The sequence below is a fragment of the Salvelinus namaycush genome, chromosome 3, assembly GCF_016432855.1.
Source record: "Salvelinus namaycush isolate Seneca chromosome 3, SaNama_1.0, whole genome shotgun sequence".
NCBI lineage: Eukaryota > Metazoa > Chordata > Actinopteri > Salmoniformes > Salmonidae > Salvelinus > Salvelinus namaycush.
The window spans coordinates 63,848,603-63,870,634 of record NC_052309.1 but is presented as its reverse complement, the minus strand read 5'-3'; the positions used below and the strand labels follow the sequence as shown (position 1 = coordinate 63,870,634).

The 22,032-nt window shown below is 37.7% G+C and overlaps 2 protein-coding genes and 1 pseudogene across 2 annotated transcripts; all 3 read left to right on the top strand.

The window, feature by feature from the left end:
* Window positions 1-2,528: 2,528 nt before the first annotated feature.
* On the top strand, window positions 2,529-3,986 carry LOC120044493 (interferon a3-like). The gene is made up of 5 exons (XM_038989148.1): window positions 2,529-2,678; window positions 2,838-2,909; window positions 3,392-3,544; window positions 3,684-3,782; window positions 3,900-3,986. Exons 1-5 carry the CDS (start codon window positions 2,529-2,531, stop codon window positions 3,984-3,986), a joined length of 561 nt encoding a protein of 186 aa, XP_038845076.1.
* Window positions 3,987-8,878: 4,892 nt separating this feature from the next.
* LOC120044492 lies at window positions 8,879-12,821 on the top strand (annotated as a pseudogene).
* Window positions 12,822-15,405: 2,584 nt separating this feature from the next.
* LOC120044491 (interferon a3-like) lies at window positions 15,406-16,861 on the top strand. Its single transcript, XM_038989147.1, has 5 exons — window positions 15,406-15,555; window positions 15,715-15,786; window positions 16,268-16,420; window positions 16,559-16,657; window positions 16,775-16,861. Exons 1-5 carry the CDS (start codon window positions 15,406-15,408, stop codon window positions 16,859-16,861), a joined length of 561 nt encoding a protein of 186 aa, XP_038845075.1.
* Window positions 16,862-22,032: the final 5,171 nt, after the last annotated feature.

Below are 22,032 nucleotides of genomic sequence, written 5' to 3'. Positions count from 1 at the left end.
TAACGTGTCCTTTGTGGTACATCTCCTGTGTGTAATTGCTCTTTACCCGGTTGTTTATGCTAAATGCAGTAACCAAAAGGAGCAAATGCATTATCTTTCTCAAACTCGCCAGACTCTCAATGATCTTTCCATGGTTGGTCAATTTCTTTAACCTGTTACAAATTGACCATATAGGCAGAGACATATTTAGAAATATGGCTCTGAATATAGGCTTTAGCATGCATACTGTGATATCACAAGTTATTTATTCTAGTGGAAAATTGATTATTGGAGCTTGATTCATTCATATATTTAGTTGTTTTATTGAGATTTTGTGTATTTTGTGTGTGGTATAGGAGAGGAGACCAAGAGGCTGTATCCCAGAGGCGGAAAGGTTAAGGGTTCAACGTCCAACGCTTTCAATAAAGGTGATACTCAGGAGATCATGAGTGGCTACAGTTTTAGTGTTAGTCAAGTTCAATTGCATGGTTACACGGGGTGTTATTGTGATTACAGGAGGGGGAAAAGGTTTGGACACTGAGACTTGCGTTTCAACTAGCCAGCGAGCTCTTCCAACAAAACCTAACTCTTGTGAAATGGAATTCCATCAAACTCAGGGATCTCCAAGACCTTCTTGCTCGACAACAAATGACCTATTCGGAATGTGTACGTTCTTGGTTATGTTTAATTTGTTAACTGTAACTTGTTACACAATTATGATTAGGTATATTGTTATTATTCATGTAATCACATGGATATTGATATTAATGTTGTTTGTTTTTTACTATTTCAGGTCAGAGACATGGGTCTGCGTCAAAACCTTCCAACTGGTGATATGGTTAAGGACTTCTTCAAACAGCTGGACGACTTTCTTTCACGTGAGGTAAAGCATCTCATAGGTTGCATTGTATTGAGAGGGGTGGAGTGGGCCTAGCCTATACCTATGGTGTATAATGTACTCTTTTCACCTAAAACATATTTGTTTGTCGTTTTTCATTTCAGCGTTTCAGCTTGTGCTCATGGGAGGTCGTGAGAGCTGAAATGGGGAGCATGCTGAGGGATTTTTACAAGAAATCAAAAATGCCAGGAAAAAACGTGTAATTTTGTTGAAGAAACTGAAATGTGCCATTTGTAAGCTTAATTTATATGTTTATGTTATTTCTCCGTGTTACAAATACTTTCCATGTAGGTTATAGTATTTAAATGAAGATACAAACACGCCTTACATTGGTTGAAATTGTGCTAGCAATTTTGTAAAATTCTGTGGTGTGATGCAACCTTGAAATACAACGACTTTTTCGTTGAAATGTTATCCTAAATGAGAAATGATTCCTACTAACAAATGCATATCAACATCATCTTCAATGAAAAACAATGAACTCCTTTACAATACTCTGAATTCCAGCCATACTTTCCCGTTCTTTAAGACATCATCATATCACTGTAAAACAATGTTGATTCAGATAGTTATTCATTCTATCAAGTACACATTTACTGGAGATCATGCAACATAATTATATCTCCACATTCTGAATGTTAGTTCAATGGAGTATAGCAATCGCTAACTATGCTGTTACTCTTCAGTCTCTATAGTGGAAAGATAATAGATTCAGAGGTAACATCAACTCACATATCTGGATAAAAGTTCAATAAAAACACGAATATGGAATACTTTAACAAATAATCTACGTGATAGACTTATATTTTACTCACAAGTGCATATAGGCCCAGATTCAAAACCATCCGAAATATAGGCTCAAATTTAAGCACTAATGCCAAGGTAAGCGGTATTGCTAGGCTCCAGTGTCTAATTTTGAAAACCGGGAGCATATAGAAGGGGGTCTACCAAAATATTTCAGACCACCCAAACCTGTTTCTAAAACGTTATAAAGTAATGTTGAGTGTGTAATTCATACAACCCATACAAGGTTGATCTGTATCTTTAAATAGGCAGTTGAGGTCCACAAACCACAATTACCCTTTAAGCAGGTGCTTACAACGTAGTGGACACCATAGTTTCTTTGGGCAAATGAAAAGGTGTTGCGTTTTCAAACATTAAATACTGTGGTTTTCGAAGTGAAAGGCCAAACTAAATTTGTTCTATATGGTGATATTTTTTTAGGCCATAGTCCGATGGATTCACATGTTTATTTTTTTAATTAAAAAAAATCCTGGTTGAAAGGCCAATATTTCATGATAAAATAGCAAATAACTCAAGATGTAACAATTCTTTGAGAGATGCACCTGTCCTTTCCCTGCATTTTCTACAGACGTAAAACAACACCCAGGTATGAAAGTGTAAGGGAACTTCCACCTTTCACTTTTGGAATACCTTGCAGACTCTTAGTATAAAGGATCGACACACGTTGGAGCATGGCATAACTCGGGTTTTCGATAAATTGATCAGTCAGGAAGAACACTTTATCTCTTTATCCGTTGCGGAAAACTTACTTTTGTCGGAATTATAATTATACGAAGTAGGCTATCTTTCGGAAGGGCATCAACGTTGATTGCGGACAGACCGAGAACTACAGCAGACCTACGCTAAAATGGGTTCAATCAGCTTTTGGATGTGCTTGGTCATGACGATTTGCACCTGGAATAAAACCATCGGATGCACTTGGATGAAGACACTTCCTCGGTCTCCGAGCATGTTCCAAGTGTTCAGCAACAACACCATAACGATGCTTCAGAAAATGGTAGGATATACGGAAATGTTTATTCACTTGTTCCTGGTCATTGAGCTCTTGTCATCTTTTAAACATTTCATGAGCTGCTATGTTTCATTTAAATTACCTGACTCCTTTTTGTACAGTAATAAAAATTCAATATTTTGTTTATATTTTTTGACATCTCAGGGTCATGAAGTCTCTCGAGAACCTCAGATCACTTTCCCTGACAAACAATACAGACAAGTCAATAATTTCAAGGTAATAAATATGCATAAAAAAGGTTTTGATCTATCCATAATCTTTTTTTCTAAGAGTGGATTAAACACTGAATTCGGAAAGTATTCAGACCCCTTCACCTTTTCCAAATTTTGTTACGTTACAGACCATTTCTAAAATTGATTACAAATAAATAAAAAATCATCATCAATCTACACACAATACCCCGTAATGATAAAGCAAAAACAGTTTTTTGTTTTGAATAAATTAGCAAAAATGTCTAAAAACATGTTTTGACTTGGTCATTATGGGTTATTGTGTTTAGATTGATGAAACAAATAATATTTAATCAATTTAAAATAAGGCTGTAATGTAACAAAATGTGCAGATAGTGAAGGGTTCTGAATACTTTCCGAATGCATTGTATATAATTTGGTTATAACGAATATGCAATTTGCTATAATTTTCTGATATTTGCCCTCAATTTATAAGGCATATACTAATACAAATCACTCTTCTTCTAGGCTGACGAACAGATGGCCTTCATTTCGCATACTCTGAACGCTATAAAGAAATTGTACAGCAGTGGTAAATATGAGTCCACCGCCTGGGACCAGAAAGGAGTTGACAAGTTTATGAATGACCTCTATCGCCAGACCTCGGAGCTGGACCAATGCGTATGTCATTTGTGATTTTCGCCCTTAACATTAATGCAAAAAGGAAAACATTATACTATCCTACTAGATTATAATATAAGTGGCTACATGTTAATCAAATCATAATATTAAATTAAATATTTGTATTTTGTTCTAACAGGTAAAGGCTATGAAAACTAGACAATCAAAATCTGTCAAAAGAGTGAACAAAAAGATGAGCCTTCACTTCAAGTTCCTGAAGAATTACTTGAAACGCGAGGTAGGTTGATCCATTTGTCTTACAAAGAGAGTACATTCACCAAATCTGGATGTATTTATGTGATGATACAACATGTGTCTATTCTCAAATCTTAACAAGTGTATTTCATTTATGCAGGATTACAGCGCAAGCGGCTGGGAAGACATAAGGACAGTGGTGCTGGCACACCTACAAAGACTAGACACAACATTAAGTAGCCAATGAGCGTTATGTGTGTGTTGTGTATATATTATTTATTTATATATCTATTTATCTATTCATATATCTAACTATTTATTTACATGTTTCCTTATTTGTTTTTATTTACGTATTTATTTATTGGGTAGTAATGTATTCACAACTCTGTGGAATAAATTATTTTTTATACTGAATAATTCTGTGATTGACTTAGGCTATACATAGCCTAATGTATCAATGTTTCCGTGCATTTTCTTTTGTATTCATGAAGGCCATTGCATACTGTATTTATTATTGCAACCTGATAGGAAATGTTTGTCATTGTAATAATGAAATATATTTTAATTAAATAAATGTGTCCTCTACAGCTGTAATCTTTTTTACTCAAATAAATTGTAATTTATGGCATACACACATTTAGCAGATGTTTTAACGGGTGTAGCGATATGCTTGTATTTCTAGCTCTACCACTGCAGTAATATCTGACAATACACAACAATACACACAAATCTAAAAGTAAATGAATGGACATAAGAAACATAGAAATATGTCAGAGTGCGGAGTATATGTATACAGTACCAGTCAAAAGTTTGGACACACCTCAGGGTTTATTTTTTATTTTTACTATTTTCTACATTGTAGAATGATAGTGAAGACATCAACACTATGAAATAGCACATATGGAATCATGTAGTAACCAAAAAAGTGTTAAACAAATCAAAATATATGTTATATTTGAGATTCTTCAAAGTATCCACCCAGCTTTGATGTCAGCTTTGCACACGCTTGGCATTCTCTGAACCAGCTTCATGAGATAGTCACCTGGAATGCATTTAAATTAACAGGTGTGCCTTGTTAAAAGTTAATTTGTGGAATTTCTTTCCTTCTTAATGCATTTTAGCCAATCCGTTGTGTTGTGACAAGGTAGGGGTGGTATACTGAAGATAGCACTATTTGCTAAAATACCAAGTCCATATTTTTGGCAGGAACAGCTCAAATAAGCAAGGAGAAAGGACAGTCCATCATTACTTTAACCTGTTTGGCGTGCAAGCCCGACGTCGGTACACTTATGACAACAGCCAGCTCAAAGTGCAGGGCGCGAAATTCAAAAGATATTTTTTTTAAATATTTAACTTTCACACATTAACAAGTCCAATACAGCATATGAAAGGTACACATCTTGTGAATCAAGCCAACATGTCCGATTTTTAAAATGTTTTACAGGGAAGACACAATATGTAAATCTATTAGCTAACCACGTTAGCAAAAGACACCACTTTTCTTACTCCATCAGTTTTTTACTCCATCAGTAGCTATCACAAATTCGACCAAATAAAGATATAAATAGCCACTAACCAAGAAACAAATTCATCAGATGACAGTCTGATAACATATTTATTGTATAGCATATGTTTTGTTAGAAAAATGTGCATATTTCAGGTATAAATCATAGTTTACCATTGCAGCCACCATCACAACTCGACTAGAATAACTACAGAGAGCAACGTGTATTACCTAATTACTCATCATAAAACATTTCTTAAAAATACACAGCGTACAGCAATTGAAAGACACAGATCTTGTGAATCCAGACAATATTTCAGATTTTCTAAGTGTTTTACAGCGAAAACACAATATAGCGTTATATTAGCTTAGCACAGTAGCAAACCACACAACAGCATTGATTCCAGCCAAACATAGCGATAACGTATTCACCACCAAAATATATTAATTTTCACTAACCTTCTCAGAATTCTTCAGATGACAGTCCTGTAACATCATATTACACAATGCATATAGAGTTTGTTCGAAAATGTGCATATTTAGCGGCACAAATCGTGCTTATACAATGAAAATAGTGTCCAAATACTCAAGCAATCTGTCCGGCGCCATCTTGGAAAGACACCTATTCTTATCGAAAACTATTCATAAACTTGACTAAAAAAATACAGGTTGGACAGCAATTGAAAGACAAATTAGTTCTTAATGCAATCGCTGAATTACATTTTTAAAATTAACGTTACTGCGCAATGCAGGGTGCGATAAAGCAAGGCTACACTGCAAGTAATGGCGTCTTATGCATTTTACTTTTTCCAACAGAACAATGAATTATCAGCATAAATAGTTCTTACTTTTGGATGAACTCCCATCAGAATCTTGGGAAAGGTGTCCTTTGTCCAAAAGAATCGTTGCTAGGTTGGAGAACGTCGTCTTCAACGTTGCAATTAGCAGTAAACAATAGCCATGTGGGCCAGAGATACCCAACTTCCTACAACGTCACGAAAATAAATACCCGAAAATCGCAATATACTGACATAAACTGATATAATTCGGTTTAAAATAACAACATTACGATGTCTTTAAGACATGAATGTCAGTCAATGCGGGAAATTTCTAGAACTTTGAATGTTTCTTCAAGTGCAGTTGCAAAAACCATCAAGCGCCATGATGAAACTGGCTCTCGTGAGGACAGCCACAGGAAAGGAAGACCCAGAGTTATCTGCTGCAGAGGAGAAGTTCATTAGAGATACCAGCTTCAGAAACTGCAGCCCAAATAAATGCTTCACAGAGTTCAAGTAACAGACACATCTCAACATCAAGTGTTCAGGGGAGACTGCCTGAATCAGGCCTTCATTTCTTCCTGCAAAGAAAACACTACTTGTGTGTGTGTGTGTGTGTGTTGGGATGTATTTACATTATGGACAGTATGTGGATAGAATTATAAATTTTTATGAATTTGCAAACATTTCTGAAAACCTTGCTTTTGCTTTGTCATTATGGGGTTATGTGTCAAGATTGAAGAAGATTTTTTTTTAAATCAATTTTAGAATACGCTATAACCTAACAAAATATGAAAAAAAGTCAATGGGTCTGAACATTTCCCGAATGCACTGTACCTTAGTTGAATGCACTGTAAGTCGCTGTGAATAAAAGTGTCTGCTGAATGACCAAAATGTAATGACCAGACCAAATCTGAACTAATCATACTCATTTAGGCTTTGTTTCACAACTTTGAACAGCACAATATGGTATGGCACAGTTCAATACAATAGAGCACAGCAGAGTACAATAAAGTATAGGGTAGTACAGTACGGTAGATATTAATTCAGTACAGTATAGTTTAATTCAGTAGAGTACAGTACAGCTTAGTAAATTAGTGTAAAGAAAGCTACACTCTACTGTGCTGTACTCTACTGTACGTTACTTTCCTTTACTTTACTTTACTGTAGGGTACACTGTACTGTAATGAAGTGTACTCTACTGAACTCTTCTGTATTGTACTATACTGTACACTCCACTGTAATGAACTGTACTGTTCTGTACACTCCACTGTAATGAATTGTACTCTGCTGTTCTCTACTGTACTGTTCTGTCCAAGTTTATCCATGGACAATGAAATTAACAGTCAAACCAAAAATCTGACCAAATAAAGAAGGCCTGTCCAGACAGCACCGTGCTTAGTGGGTAGGCACGATGTATCCTGCATACATTGGGATGATGCAGATTAGACACTGTTGGCTCATTGACGTCTTACACATTCTAAATTCTACAGTTCTACATCGTTGATATGTCGGCTCGACATCAACATTCTATCATGATGTCTTGGCGACGTCTTCCCAATATGCAAACGCTCTCCAAACTACGTATTCCCAATTCGATAGGTCGGCCAAACGTGTCTATGATTACTGGGGAGAAGACTCAGGTGAAACTGATGACATCACACAACTTGTGTAAAACAGCTGGGAAAACCCCAAAATGCGTCTACCGCAGGCGTGTCATGCGACATAAGAAGCCGTTTCAGCACAATTGACATGTATCACTACTAGCGCTAAAAAGCATGAAGACGTTAGCCACTTCAGCAGTTTGGACATCGCCACACGGTCAAAGACTCTATCAGTGGTTCTGTGTTGTGGCCGCAGCCCTGTTGCTACTGTTATTGCCATGCTTACTAGTGTTCCAATTCCCCAGCACTTCGAGATATTAGCTGATGTACGAAGGGCTATATAAAATAAACTTGATTTGAACCCCTAAACTTAAATTTGTAAAACTATAGGCAATACATTTATGACATATGTGATGGGAAATATAGCTCTTTGACTCGTTGGTATCACGTTTCAAGTGTCACGATTATGATTCCTCATGGCTGGTCCTATTAAGGCTGTATCGAATAACACCAAGGCCCGTATTTATAAAGCATCTCCGAGAGTTGGAGTGAATAAATGCAGCAGAATAATTAGGCTACATCTGACATTTTTGCCTATAACATGACATTTCAATATGAATCCACCTATGACATCGTATCAAGACTCCGATGGAACAGGTGTGTTTGTACTGGGTTGGAACAAAAGCCTGCACCTCCTGCTGGTCTCCAGGACCTTGCAGACAGTTTTGGTGACCACTTCCCTACAGTATATGATCTTTACAGTTGAACAGGCCTTGTACATTATGAATTAATCCCAATATTAAATAGAAAAGGGGAGAAATGAACAAATGCCAAGATTTGACCTTGTATAGTCAAAAACGTGCACAACACTATGACACACACACACACACACACACACACACACACACACACACACACACACACACACACACACACACACACACACACACACACACACACACACACACAGAGAGAGAGAGAGAGAGACAACAGTAGAATAGCCCTACCAAATCTATTTACTCTGTATGGAAAATATCCCTGATATCGTAGCCTATACCAAGGAACTATTGTCACATATTATTTTTCATTTCCCCGTGTAATTAAAACGACAAATAGAAAGTTCCAACAAATCATGTTGTCCTTGCTTGTTAACGTTGCATCACCAGCAGACAAAAGTAGGGTGAAAGTTGGTTACGTCATTGTGAAAATGACGTAACCAGCAGAAGACGACGGAACAATTGTTCGGACTAACTTTGAACGAAACCCACTAAATGAATGTCTTATATGGCTACATTTCTCAAGAAGTGTGGGTTTTATTTCGACTTCGACGATTTTGTTATCAGACTTTTTTTTATCGGTTCACGCGAAGTTATTAGCAGTTGAAAGCAAAGCTCGCGAATAGCATATTCTCGCTACAGTAATAGCCTAGCCGATATCTAAATGGAATAATCTTATCTTGTGGTTCAACTAAAGTTTAATCCGGATTCAAGGAGAATGTCTATGGATTTACTTGGATTTGTTCGTCAAGGAGACGGAGCAGGCATGGAATTCCTATTGCTCTATGTGCTAGTCTGGAAAATGAAAGTTCCCGCCTCCGGTAGGTTGATCAGGGGAAATTCTCTATACAGCTTTCCCTTCCCAATTCAACATAAAACTACTTAACACAGCAGAGATGTTCAAACTCATCTGGAAAACTAATAGCGAAACGAACTGCTATTTACAATGTATACAATGCAGAGTTGGACGTGTATTTTTCTTATTATTTGCAGTATGCAGAGCGTGTGTCATTGCTGTGACTGGATACGACACCACTACGGCCACTTGAGCGCAGAATACCTTTCACTGCTGGACCAGATGGTGAGTTATCAGCACACTGTAAGAGGAGACTGAATGCATGTATTAAGGACAGCAAAACAACCAACCAAGTAAAGTAGTCATATGTTTCATGTTTAGCATCTGTGTTAGAAAACTGTTAGCCTATATTTGAATATACATACTAAAAGGGCGCTAAGGCTATAATGACAGAGATCAAGAGACGCTATCTACATTATGCCTACTGTACTTGCAGTATAAGCCATACTTTATGTCTGTCTTGATTGGTCTTGAAGTATTTGACACGTGACTTAACATACTATATTGATTGTTTTCCAGGGAGGAGATATCACAAAGCAGAATGCCCCAGTCTTTTTCCCAACATCCCTTTACAGACACATAGATGATGCTGAGGTAAAGACTAGAAATGTGACTTATCATGTTCTGATATGCTTTGGTATGGCGGTCTTGACCCAATGTTATATTGATGCCATAACGAAAGCCTATACTGTTTCTAATCTTCTTTTTCTATCTTCCTGTGTAGTTTGAGGACAAAGTCATATTCCTGAACGAGACCATCTATCAAATCACATAACTGTTTGATGGGAATATGAAGGCTGTCACCTGGAACAAGAAAAACCTGGACGATTTCCTCAACATTCTAGAACGCCAATTGGAGAACCTTAATTCCTGTGTAAGTAACAGGTCTATTTAAAGTATAATCCCTGTTTTGGTCAGGGCTCTCCAAACCCCTTTCATGGAGAGTTACCTTCCTGTAGGTTTTCGCTCCAACCCCAGTTGTAACTAACCTGATTCAGTTTATCAACCAGCTAATTAATCAGGTGTGGTAGATTAGGGTTGGAGTGAAAACCTACAGGAAGATAGTTCTCCAGGAACATTGTTGGAGAGCCCTGGTTTAGGTGTAGCTTACTAACTCTACAAGTGGAGAAATCTACGTTTAAAGTACATATAAATTATATAACCCCTTGACTTTTTTCCACATTTTGTTACGTGACAGCCTTTTTCTATAATTGATTAAATATATCCCCCCCCCCCCCCCCCCATCAATCTACACACAATACCCCATAATCACAAAGCAAAAACCGTGTTTTAGACATTTTTGCAAATGAATTAACATAAAAAAACAGAAATATCACATTTACATAAGTATTCAGACCCTTTACCCAGTACTTTGTTGAAGCACCTTTGGCAGTGATTACAGCCTTGAGTCTTCTTGGGTATCATGCTACAACATTGGCACATCTGTATTTGGGGAGTTTCTGCCATTCTTCTCTGCAGATCCTCTCAAGATCTGTCATGTTGGATAGGGAGCGTCGCTGCACAGGTATTTTCAGGTCTCTCCAGTGATGTTCGATCAGGTCAAGTCCGGGCTCTGGCTGGGCCACTCAAGGACATTCAGAGACTTGTCCCGAAGCCACTCTTGCGTTGTCTTGGCTGTATGCTTAGGGTCGTTGTCCTGTTGGAAGGTGAACCTTCACCCCAGTCTGAGGTCCTGAGCACTCTGGAGCAGGTTTTAATGAAGGATGTCTCTGTACTTTGCTCTGTTCATCTTTCCCTCGATCCTGACTAGTCTCCCAGTCCCTGCCAATGAAAAACATCCCCACAGCATGATGCTGCCACCACCATGCTTGACCGTAGGGATGGTGCAAGGTTTCCTACAGATGTGATGCTTTGCATTCAGGCCACTTGTTTCTCATGGTCTAAGACTCCTTAGGTGCCTTTTGGCAAACTCCAAGCGGGCTGCAATGTGCCTTTTACTGAGGAGTGGCTTCCGTCTGGCCACTTTACCATAAAGGCCTGATCAGTGGAGTACTGCAGAGATGGTTGTCTTTCTGGAAGGCTCTCCCATCCCCAAAGAGGAAATCTGGAGCTCTGTCAGAGTGACCATCGGGTTCTTGGTCACCTCCCTGACCATGGCCTTTCTACCCCGATTGTTCACTTTGGCCAGGCGGCCAGCTCTAGTAAGAGTCTTGGTGGTTACAAAGTACCCTTTCCCAGATCTGTATCTCGACACAATCTTGTCTCGGAACTCTACGGACGATTTCCTCAACTTCATGGCCTGGTTTTTGCTCTGACATGCACTGTCAACTGATCAATGGAAACAGGATGCGCCTGAGCTGAATTTTGAGTCTCATAGCAAAGGGTCTGAATTCATTGGTAAATATGGTATTTCTGTTTTTGCGTTGTCATTATTGGGTATTGTGTGTAGATTGATGATGATTTTTTTCTTTAATCCATTTTATAATAAAGCTGTAACTTCACAAAATTTGGAAAAGGGAAGGGGTCTGAATACTTTCCGAACGCACTGTATATGGGTTATTACAGATTTTGAGCCAGTTTGCGACGTCACATAAATAATACTGCAGTAATGAGAAATGTAAATGATTGTGGATTATAAATAATGAAAAAAATTTTGTATGCTTTGATGCATTTTTCATTATGGCAAATCAAGTTTGATATTTTCAAGTGGAAATTACAATCTTTAGAATCCTTTTAGAACATTGAATACACATTAAGTTTCCATTTCCTGCCGTGCAGGAAATACTCAGAAAAAAAGAGATCAAATGAAGATCCTACATCTGTATGACGCTAATGTTTTGTTTAATTTTGTCCAACAGGTATCACCTGCCATGAAACCTGAGAGGAGACTCAAACGGTACTTCAAGAAGTTGAATAAGAAGGTTCTGAGAAAAATGGTGAGTTTGGTTTCGTATGGAAACGTGTTTAATACATGTAATCAAATGAATATTAACTAGGCTAGGCTAAACAGGAGCAGTGTTCATTTTAAAAAAGTGGGTTCTGGGGACATATGTATCAAGCATCTCAGAGAAGTGCTGATCTAGTATCAGGTCTCCTCTGTCCTTATTTATAGTGATCCAAAAGACAATACTGATCCTAAATCAGCACTCCTACTCTGAGAAGCTTAATACATACGGCACCAGGTCTTTCTTTGTTGTTCAAGACATTATGGTCGTTATTTTGCCAAGAAAGTTCACCCAACTAATATTTCAAATTTTCTGTGTTTATCAGAACTACAGTGCACAGGCGTGGGAGCTCATCAGGAAAGAGACTAAACGTCATCTGCAAAGATTGGATATCCTTGCGGCACAGATGTACTGATCATCCAGACTCATCTCAGAAGCTACGCCCTTACCAGTTTATAAAACATGAATACAATCATGTGGGACCCTGTCAGTCTATTTATTATATTTAAATCCATAAATTATTGTTTTTTATTTGTATAATTTCTTATTTATATTTTGTATTTCCCTTTTGTACCTGTGTTGAACTGAACTGTATTGCCGGTCTACTCGAAAAACCGGTGGAAAATAATATTGAAAATGTGAATAAAAACGTATTTTGTATAAATTGTCCAAATTTCGTTCTTGTCTGAAACCAATGAGAGTGGATTTATAATATCTTATCTAACCATCAGAGGGGACTCACATTAAACTTGTTGCTGCTCAGTCACATTATAATATCTACTTTAAGTTTATGTATGCTTGTAGTTTTGTTTCTTTATGTACTTTCTTTTGAATGTGTTTTTGTACTTTGGGAGGGTTGCTGTTCTTTTTGTTTTTCCTGTTTGTTTTTATGTGGTAATCACACTGGGGCAGTGGGCTGAAGGAAGTGGGGAGATCTGGGTGAGGAGTAGAGGATAATCTGGGGGACCAGGAACTTTTAGCTCCCACATTGTGGGATGTTCATTTATAAAGTCTGTCCAATGTATTAGACACCTGTATGTCTTACTATGATTGGAGGAGAAATAAGAAAAAAAACATGGAAGACAATACTGGAAAAAGAGGCAAAAAACAAGCAATACTTTTAATGGATAATAGTTTAGTCCCCTGAACGAGGCAGGGTGCTGGTGGGCAAAAAATAAAAACAAATTATTTATATAGCTTAGTCATATATATAGAACTTTTTAAGTGGCATCATGGGGATCCTCCTAATAATTCTGGCTGTAGCATGCATACTGTGATATCACAAGTTATTTATTCTAGTTGAAAATTGATTATTGGAGCTTGATTCATTCATATATTCAGTTGTTTTATTGAGGTATGGTGTTTTTTTGTGTGTGGTATAGGAGAGGTTACCAAGAGGCTGTATCCCAGAGGCGGAAATGTTAAGGGTCCAACGTCCAACCCTTTCAATAGAGGTGATGCTCAGGAGATCATGAGTGTCTACAATTTCTGTGTTAGTCAAGTTCAATTGCATGGTTACACGGGGTGTTATTGTGATTACAGGAGGGGGAAAAGGTTTGGGCACTGAGACTTGCGTTTCAACTAGCCAGCGAGCTCTTCCAACAAAACCTAACTCTTGTGAAATGGAATTCCATCAAACTCAGGGATCTCCAAGACCTTCTTGCTCGACAAAATATGACCTATTCGGAATGTGTACGTTCTTGGTTATTTAACTCAAGAAATCAAAAATGCCAAGAAGTTCATTTTTTAGTTCATTTTTGCAAAACGTGTAATTTTGTTGAATAAACGAAATGTGCCACTGAAAGCTTTATTTATATGTTTATGTAATTTCTCCGTGTTGCAAATAATTTCCATGTAGGTTATAGTATTTAAATAAAGATACATACACGCCTTACATTGGTTAAAATTGTGCTATTAATTTTGTAAAATTCTGTGGTGTGATGCAACCTTGAAATACAACGACTTTTTCGTTGAAATGTTATCCTAAATGAGAAATGATTCCTACTAACAATTGCATATCAACATAATCTTCAATGAAAAACAATAAACTCCTTTACAATACTCTGAATTCCAGCCATACTTTCCCGCCCTTTATGACATCATCATATCACTGTAAAACAATGTTGATTCAGATAGTTATTAATTCTATCAAGTACACATTTACTGGATATCATGCAACATAATTATATCTCCACATTCTGAATGTTAGTTCAATGGAGTATAGCAATCGCTAACCTATGCTGTTACTCTTCAGTCTCTATAGTGGAAAGATAATAGATGCAGAGGTAACATCAACTCACATATCTGAATAAAAGTTCAATAAAAATACACGAATATGGAATACTTTGACAAATGATCTACGTGATAGACTTATATTTTACTCACAATTGCCTGTAGGCCCAGATTCAAAACCATCCGAAATATAGGCTCCAATTTAAGCACTAATGTCAAAGTAAGCAGTAATGCCAAGGTCTATACTGCCTGTGCGCTGCATAGGCTACCAGTCTCTTATTCTGAAAACCGGGAGCTTAGGAGCGGGTCAACCAAAATAATTCAGACCACAACCTGTTTCTAAAACGAAATAAAGTCATGTTGAGTGTGTAATTGATTGAACCTATACAACGTTGATCTGTATCTTTAAATAGGCAGTTGAGGTCCACAAACCACAATTACCCTTTAAGAAGGTGCTTACAACGTAGTTGACACCATAGTTTCTGTGCGCAAATGAAAAGGTGTTGCGTTTTCAAACATTAAATACTGTTCTTTTCGAAGTGAAAGGCCAAACTCAATCTTGTTCTATATGGTGATATTTATTTAGGCCATAGTCTGACTAAAATGGATTCACATGTTTATTTCTTCTATTAAAAAAATCCTGGTTGAAAGGACAATGTTTCATGATAAAATAGCAAATAACTCAAGATGTAACAGTTCTTCGAGAGATGCACCTGTCCTTTCCCTGCCTTTCCTCCAGACGTAAAACAACTCTCAGGTATGAAAGTGTAAGGGAACTTCCACCTTTCACTTTTGGAATACCTTGCAGACTCTTAGTATAAAGGATCGACACAGGTTGGAGCATGACAGAACTCGGGAATTCGACAAATTGATCGATCAGGAAGAACACTTTATCTTTTTCTCCTTTGCGGACAACTTTGTTTTGTCGGAATTACACGAAGTAGGCTATCTTTCGGAAGGGCATCAAGATTGATTGTGGACAGACCGAGAACTACAGCAGACCTACGCTAAAATGGGTTCAATCAGCTTTTGGATGTGCTTGGTCATGACGATTTGCACCTGGAATAAAACCATCGGATGCACGTGGATGAAGACACTTCCTCGGTCTCCGAGCATGTTCCAAGTGTTCAGCAACAACACCATAACGATGCTTCAGAAAATGGTAGGATATTGGAAAATGTTTATTCACTTGTTCCTGGTCATTGAGCTCTTGTCATCTTTTCAACATTTCATGAGCTGCACTATTTCATTTAAATTACCTGACACATTTTTGTACAGTAATAATAATGCAATATTTTGTTTATATTTTTTGGCATCTCAGGGTCATGAAGTCTCTCGAGAACCTCAGATCACTTTCCCTGACAAACAATACAGACAAGTCAATAATTTCAGGGTAAGAAATATGCATAAAAAGGTTTTGTTCTATCCATAACCTTTTTTTCTAAAAGTGGATTAAACACTGAATTCGTAAAGTATTCAGACCCCATCACCTTTTCCAAATTTTGTTACGTTACAGACCATTTCTAAAATTGATTACAAATAAATAAAAATCATCATCAATCTACAAACAATACCCCATAATGATAAAGCAAAAACTGTTTTTTGTTTCGAATAAATTAGCAAAAATTTCTAAAAACATGTTTTGGATTGGTCATTATGGGTTATTGTGTGTAGATTGATGAAACAAATAATATTTAATCAATTTAAAATAAGGCTGAAATGTAACAAAATGTGCAGATAGTGAAGGGTTCTGAATACTTTCCCGAATGCACTGTATATAGTTAGGTTATAACGAATAAGCAATATGCTATAATTTTCTGATATTTGCCCTCAATTTATAAGGCATATACTAACACAATTCACTCTGCTTCTAGGCTGACGAACAGATGGCCTTCATTTCGCATACTCTGAACGCTATAAAGAAATTGTACAGCAGTGGTAAATATGAGTCCACCGCCTGGGACCAGAAAGGAGTTGACAAGTTTATGAATGACCTCTATCGCCAGACCTCGGAGCTGGACCAATGCGTATGTCATTTGTGATTTTCGCCCTTAACATTAATGCAAAAGGAAAACATTATACTATCCTACTAGATTATAATATAAGTGGCTACATGTTAATCAAATCATAATATTAAATGAAATATTTGTATTTTGTTCTAACAGGTAAAGGCTATGAAAACTAGACAATCAAAATCTGTCAAAAGAGTGAACAAAAAGATGAGCCTTCACTTCAAGTTCCTGAAGAATTACTTGAAACGCGAGGTAGGTTGATCCATTTGTCTTACAAAGAGAGTACATTCACCAAATCTGGATGTATTTATGTGATGATACAACATGTGTCTATTCTCAAATCTCAACAAGTGTATTTCATTTATGCAGGATTACAGCGCAAGCGGCTGGGAAGACATAAGGACAGTGGTGCTGGCACACCTACAAAGACTAGACACAACATTAAGTAGCCAATGAGCGTTATGTGTGTGTTGTGTAGATATTATTTATTTATATATCTATTTATTCAACTATTTATTTACAAGTTTTTTCATTTGTTTTGAACGAATTTATTTAAAGTGTAGTAATGTATTCACAACTCTGTGGAGTGAATCATTTTTTATACTGAATAATTATGTGATTGACTTGGGCTATACATAGCCTCATGTAACAATGTTTTTGTACATGTATTTTTGTATTTATGAAGGCCATTGCATACTTTATTTATTATTGCAACCTTATAGGAAATGTTTGTTATTGTAATAATGAAATATATTTTAACAAAATAAATTATTTTACCATTTTCTTTCAAACTTAAAGTCATAATCTTTTTACAGCTGTAATCTTTTTTAATCAAATAAATTGTAATTTATTGCATTCACATATTTAGCAGATGTTTTAATGGGTGTAGCGAATGCTTGTGGTCCTAGCTCTACCATTGAAGAAATATCTAACAATACACAACGATACACACAAATCTAAAAGTAAAAGATTGCACATAAGAAACATAGACATATTAGGAGGATCAATGTCGGAGTCCGGAGTATATATATATATATATATATATATATATAATGTACCAGTCAAAAGTTTGGACACACCTCAGTTTTTCTTTATTTTAACTATTTTCTACATTGTATAATAGTAGTGAAGACATCAACACTATGAAATAACACATATGGATTCATGTAGTAACCAAAAAAGTGTTTACACAAGTCAAAATATATGTTATATTTGAGATTGTTCAAAGTATCCACTCTTTGCCATGATGACAGCTTTGCACACTTTTGGAAATTCTCTGAACCAGCTTCAGGAGGTAGTCACCTGGAATGCATTTCAATTACAGTTTTTCCCAATTGCTAAAACACAATTTTGCAAACTAGGCTGGTTTTATCAAAATCTTAACACAATTCACAAAACCACACACCCAAACTGCAAAATACCTCATATATCCTGCAAAATGAAGCACTGCAACCAAAACTACATATAGCATTATCAAAATCAAACGTTTGCACGAAATGGCACACACTTCATTCATATTACCAGAATTTTGTCTAACCAACTACACACTGTTGGGCATAATGAAAACCACTCTCATCTTTAGTATGCTTTGCCATAATACTAAAATAGTTCAAATTGTAGAAAATTCTTCAGATGCACAGAAATATTTGCAGATACACACACACATGCTGTTGAAATATTTTTATTTTTATTTTTCACCAAACAAGTCAGTGCAACATATGCACAGCAGATATATTTACATTGGACTGAACAAAAATATGCTCACAAAAAAACAGTAAACTGAAAAAGAACATTGCAGAAAAAATGTGCAGAAAAAATATATAGAAAAAAGAGGCAAGACAAATAATTAGGCAGCATCTTGCCGCACAGCTGGGTCTGGCCACAACGCCTCGTCCACATCACAGGCAATATCTTCCCTTGCCAGACATCGAGGGAAGAAGCGCCTTGAGTGCCTTATCCATCCCTGAATCGCACCCACATCAATCTCATCACATGCCTCTTCCATAGCCTGCACAAGAGGCATGCGCACAAAGGGCTGCCGGTCGTATATACCTTCCAACGCCATGCCAAAGATAACTCTTCTATGGGGTTCAGAAATGGTGAGTATGGTGGGAGGTATTGCACGAGAAATGGTGGGTGGTCAGCAAACTAGTTTTGGACTGGGGCTGCACGATGAAAGCTCACATTGTCCCATACTACAACGTACCGGGTTCTTTGATGGTCTGCATCATTCATACGCTCTGGTGGTTTGAGAATGTTGTGGAGTCTGTCCAGAAATGTGAGAATATGGGCTGTGTTGTATGGTCCAAGGTTGGCATGGCGGTGGAGGACACCATGCGTATTGGAGATGGCAGCACACATTGTGATGTTCCCACCACGTTGGCCAGGAACATCTATAATGGCTCTGTGGCCAATGACGTTTCTCCCCCTTCTTCTGGTCTTTGCTAGGTTGAACCCAGCCTCATCTATAAAGATAAACTCATGTGGGATTGCATGAGCATCCATTTCCCGTACTCCCTGAAAACAAAGAACAAAAGCAGTCAATATGGTGTTATCCAGTACACTGGGAAACAATGTTGCGTGTAGTGTACTGCAGTCAATATTGTACTTACATCCACATATGCTCGTCTGACCTCTTTGTTTCTTTGAGAGTTTCTCTCAAACGGCACCTTATAAAGTTGTTTCATTCTGATTTGGTTTCGCTTGAGAATGCGAGCCAATGTGTACAGACTGACTCGTTGAATGTTGTTGAATATGGTGTTGTCTTGGATGATGTGGCTTTGAATTTCTCGTAATCTAATTTCATTATCTTCCAAAACCAAGTTTACAATTCGCAGCTTCCTGTACCCCGGTGAACATTTGGCCCCTTCCTCCACCATGGTTGCGTCTCTCAGTCCTTTAGAAAAAATAAATATATATATAGGGCTTGGACAATGCAGCCTAAAGATATTTCCTCCACAGTAGAGTAAATTCTACAGGAAATTTGTGCAGTTAGTGTATGACATCAGCCATTCATGAAGTAAAGAGGTGTCACCCAACTGATACACTATGACATGGGGTGTACTACATATTGTGAAAGAAATTTTGGTTACATACCTGTACTCCAGTCTAAATGTCCGGATGACACAGTAAAACGGCTCAAGTTGGGCTGCACTCTCTGTCCAGCCTCTCGCATTGTCAGCCCATGGTTGATGACATGATCAACTAAGGTTGCTCTGTTTTCATTTGAAAGTTGTTGTCTTCTTTGGCCATAAACTCCTCTACCAGCTCTACCCCTACCTCTCACTCATCCTCGCCCTCTCATACACACCCTCCCTCTTCCTCTTCCTCTCTCTGCAACGGCTTCCATTGTTGTTGTAAAACAAAGGTGCTCACCTGTGGTCTTTTCATAGTGCTTACTTCCTGATTGAAGTGGTAACAATTAACCATTGAGGTGTTTGGCCAGGTGGCACATGTATTGGCCAATTAGCTCATGTAGTGTCATATTGAATGGCAGTGTTTTGAAATAGCAAACATGTGACTTTATGTCAGATTGTTCTGTCTTATGCAGAGAACCGTGTGCAGTGCATTTAAAAAGTGCCATTTTGAATTGCAAAATGTGTGTAAAGCAGAAAATGTGTTTAGACTTTTGGAGACTTGAGAAGATGTTTTGCTCTCTGTGTGTCAGTGTAAATGATTGTGCTGTGCATGTCATTTTAGTGTGTTAGCAATTGGAAAAAACTATAACAGGTGTGCCTTGTTAAAAGTTAATTTGTGGAATTTCTTTCCTTCTTAATGCATTTGAGCCAATCAGCTGTGTTGTGACAAGGTAAGGGTGGTATACAGAAGATAGCACTATTTGCTAAAAGACCAAGTCCATATTACGGCAGGAACAGCTCAAATAAGCAAAGAGAAATGACAGTCCATCATCATTTTTAGGGCTAGGGAGCAGTGTTCGGAAGTTCGGATAAATGACGTCCCCAAAGTAAACTGCCTGTTCCTCAGGCCCAGAAGCTAGGATATGCATATAATTGGTAGCATTGGATAGAAAACACTTTGATGCAGTAAGTGCAATTCAATCCCAGAACAACAGCAAAGGACCTTGTGAAGATGATGGAGGAAACAGGTACAAAAGTATCTATATCCACAGTAAAATGAGTCCTATATCGACATAACCTGAAAGGCCACTCAGCAAGGAAGAAGCCACAGCTCCAAAACCACCATAAAAAAGCCAGACTACGATTTGTTTCTACGGTTTGTAGAAATGCACATGGGGACAAAGATCATACTTTTTGGAGAAATGTCCTCTGGTCTGATGAATCAAAAATAGAACTGTTTGTCCATCATGACCATCGTTATGTTTGGAGGAAAAAGGGGGAGGTTTGCAATTCGAAGAACACCATCCTAACCGTGAAGCACAGGGGTGGCAGCATCATATTGTGGGGGTGCTTTGCTGAAGGAGAGACTGGTGCACTTCACAAAATAGATGGTATCGTGAGGCAGGAAAATGATGTGGATATATTGAAGCAACATCTCAAGACATCAGTCAGGAAGTTAAAGCTTGGTCACAAATGGGTCTTCCAAATGGACAATGACCCCGTGCATACTTCCAAAGTTGTGGCAAATTGGCTTACAAGGATAACAAAGTCAAGGTAGTGGAGTGGCCATCACAAATCCCTGACCTCAATCCTATAGAAACTTTGAGGGCAGAACTGTAAAAGCGTGTGTGAGCAAGGAGGCCTAAAGACCGGACTCAGTTACACCAGCTCTGTCAGGAGGAATGGGCCAGAATTCACCCAACTTATTGTGGGAAGATTGTGGAAGGCTACCCAAAATATTTGACCCAAGTTAAACAATTTAAAGGCAATGCTACCAAATACTAATTGAGTGTATGTAAACTTCTGACCCACTGGGAATGTGATGAAAGAAATAAAAGCTGAAATAAATAATTCTCTCTACTATTATTCTGATATTTCACATTCTTAAAATAAAGTGGTGAACCTAACTGACCTAAGATAGGGAATTTTTACTTGGATTAAATGTCAGGAATTGTGAAAAACTGAATTTAAATGTATTTGGCTAAGGTGTATGTAATCTTCCGACTTCAACTGTACATTGGGATGATGCAGTTTAGACATTGTTTGCTCATTGACGTCTTACACATTCTAAATTCTACAGTTCTACATTGTCTAGATGTCGGCTAGACATCAGTATTCTATTATGATATCTTGGCGACATCTTCCCAATGTGCAAATGCTCTTCAAACTACATATTCCCGACCCAATTCCATAAGTCAGCCAAAGGTGTCTATTATTCCTGGGGAGAAGACTCAGGGGAAACTGATTACATCACACAACTTGTGTAAAACAGCTTGGAAAACCCCAAAATGCGTCCACCGCAGGCGTGTCATGGGACATAAGAAGACGTTTCAGCACCATTGACATGTATCACTACTCGCGCTAAAACCCATGAAGACGTCAGCCACTTCAGCACATTGGACGTCGCCACACGGTCAAAGATTCTATCAGTAGTCCTGTGTTGTGGCTTCAGCCTTGTTGCTAATGTTATTGCCATGCCTGTAAAACTATAGGTGTAACAGTATAACTTTAAACCGTCCCCTCGCCCCGACACGGGCGCGAACCAGGGAC

Coding starts and splice junctions, on each gene's coding strand:
- LOC120044493 (XM_038989148.1), top strand. CDS start 2,529: ATGGGTTCAATCAGCTTTTGGATGTGCTTGGTCATGACGATTTGCACC. Junction 2,910..3,391: donor GACAAGTCAATAATTTCAAG/GTAATAAATATG, acceptor CTCTTCTTCTAG/GCTGACGAACAGATGGCCTT. Junction 3,545..3,683: donor CCTCGGAGCTGGACCAATGC/GTATGTCATTTG, acceptor TTGTTCTAACAG/GTAAAGGCTATGAAAACTAG.
- LOC120044491 (XM_038989147.1), top strand. CDS start 15,406: ATGGGTTCAATCAGCTTTTGGATGTGCTTGGTCATGACGATTTGCACC. Junction 16,421..16,558: donor CCTCGGAGCTGGACCAATGC/GTATGTCATTTG, acceptor TTGTTCTAACAG/GTAAAGGCTATGAAAACTAG. Junction 16,658..16,774: donor AGAATTACTTGAAACGCGAG/GTAGGTTGATCC, acceptor TCATTTATGCAG/GATTACAGCGCAAGCGGCTG.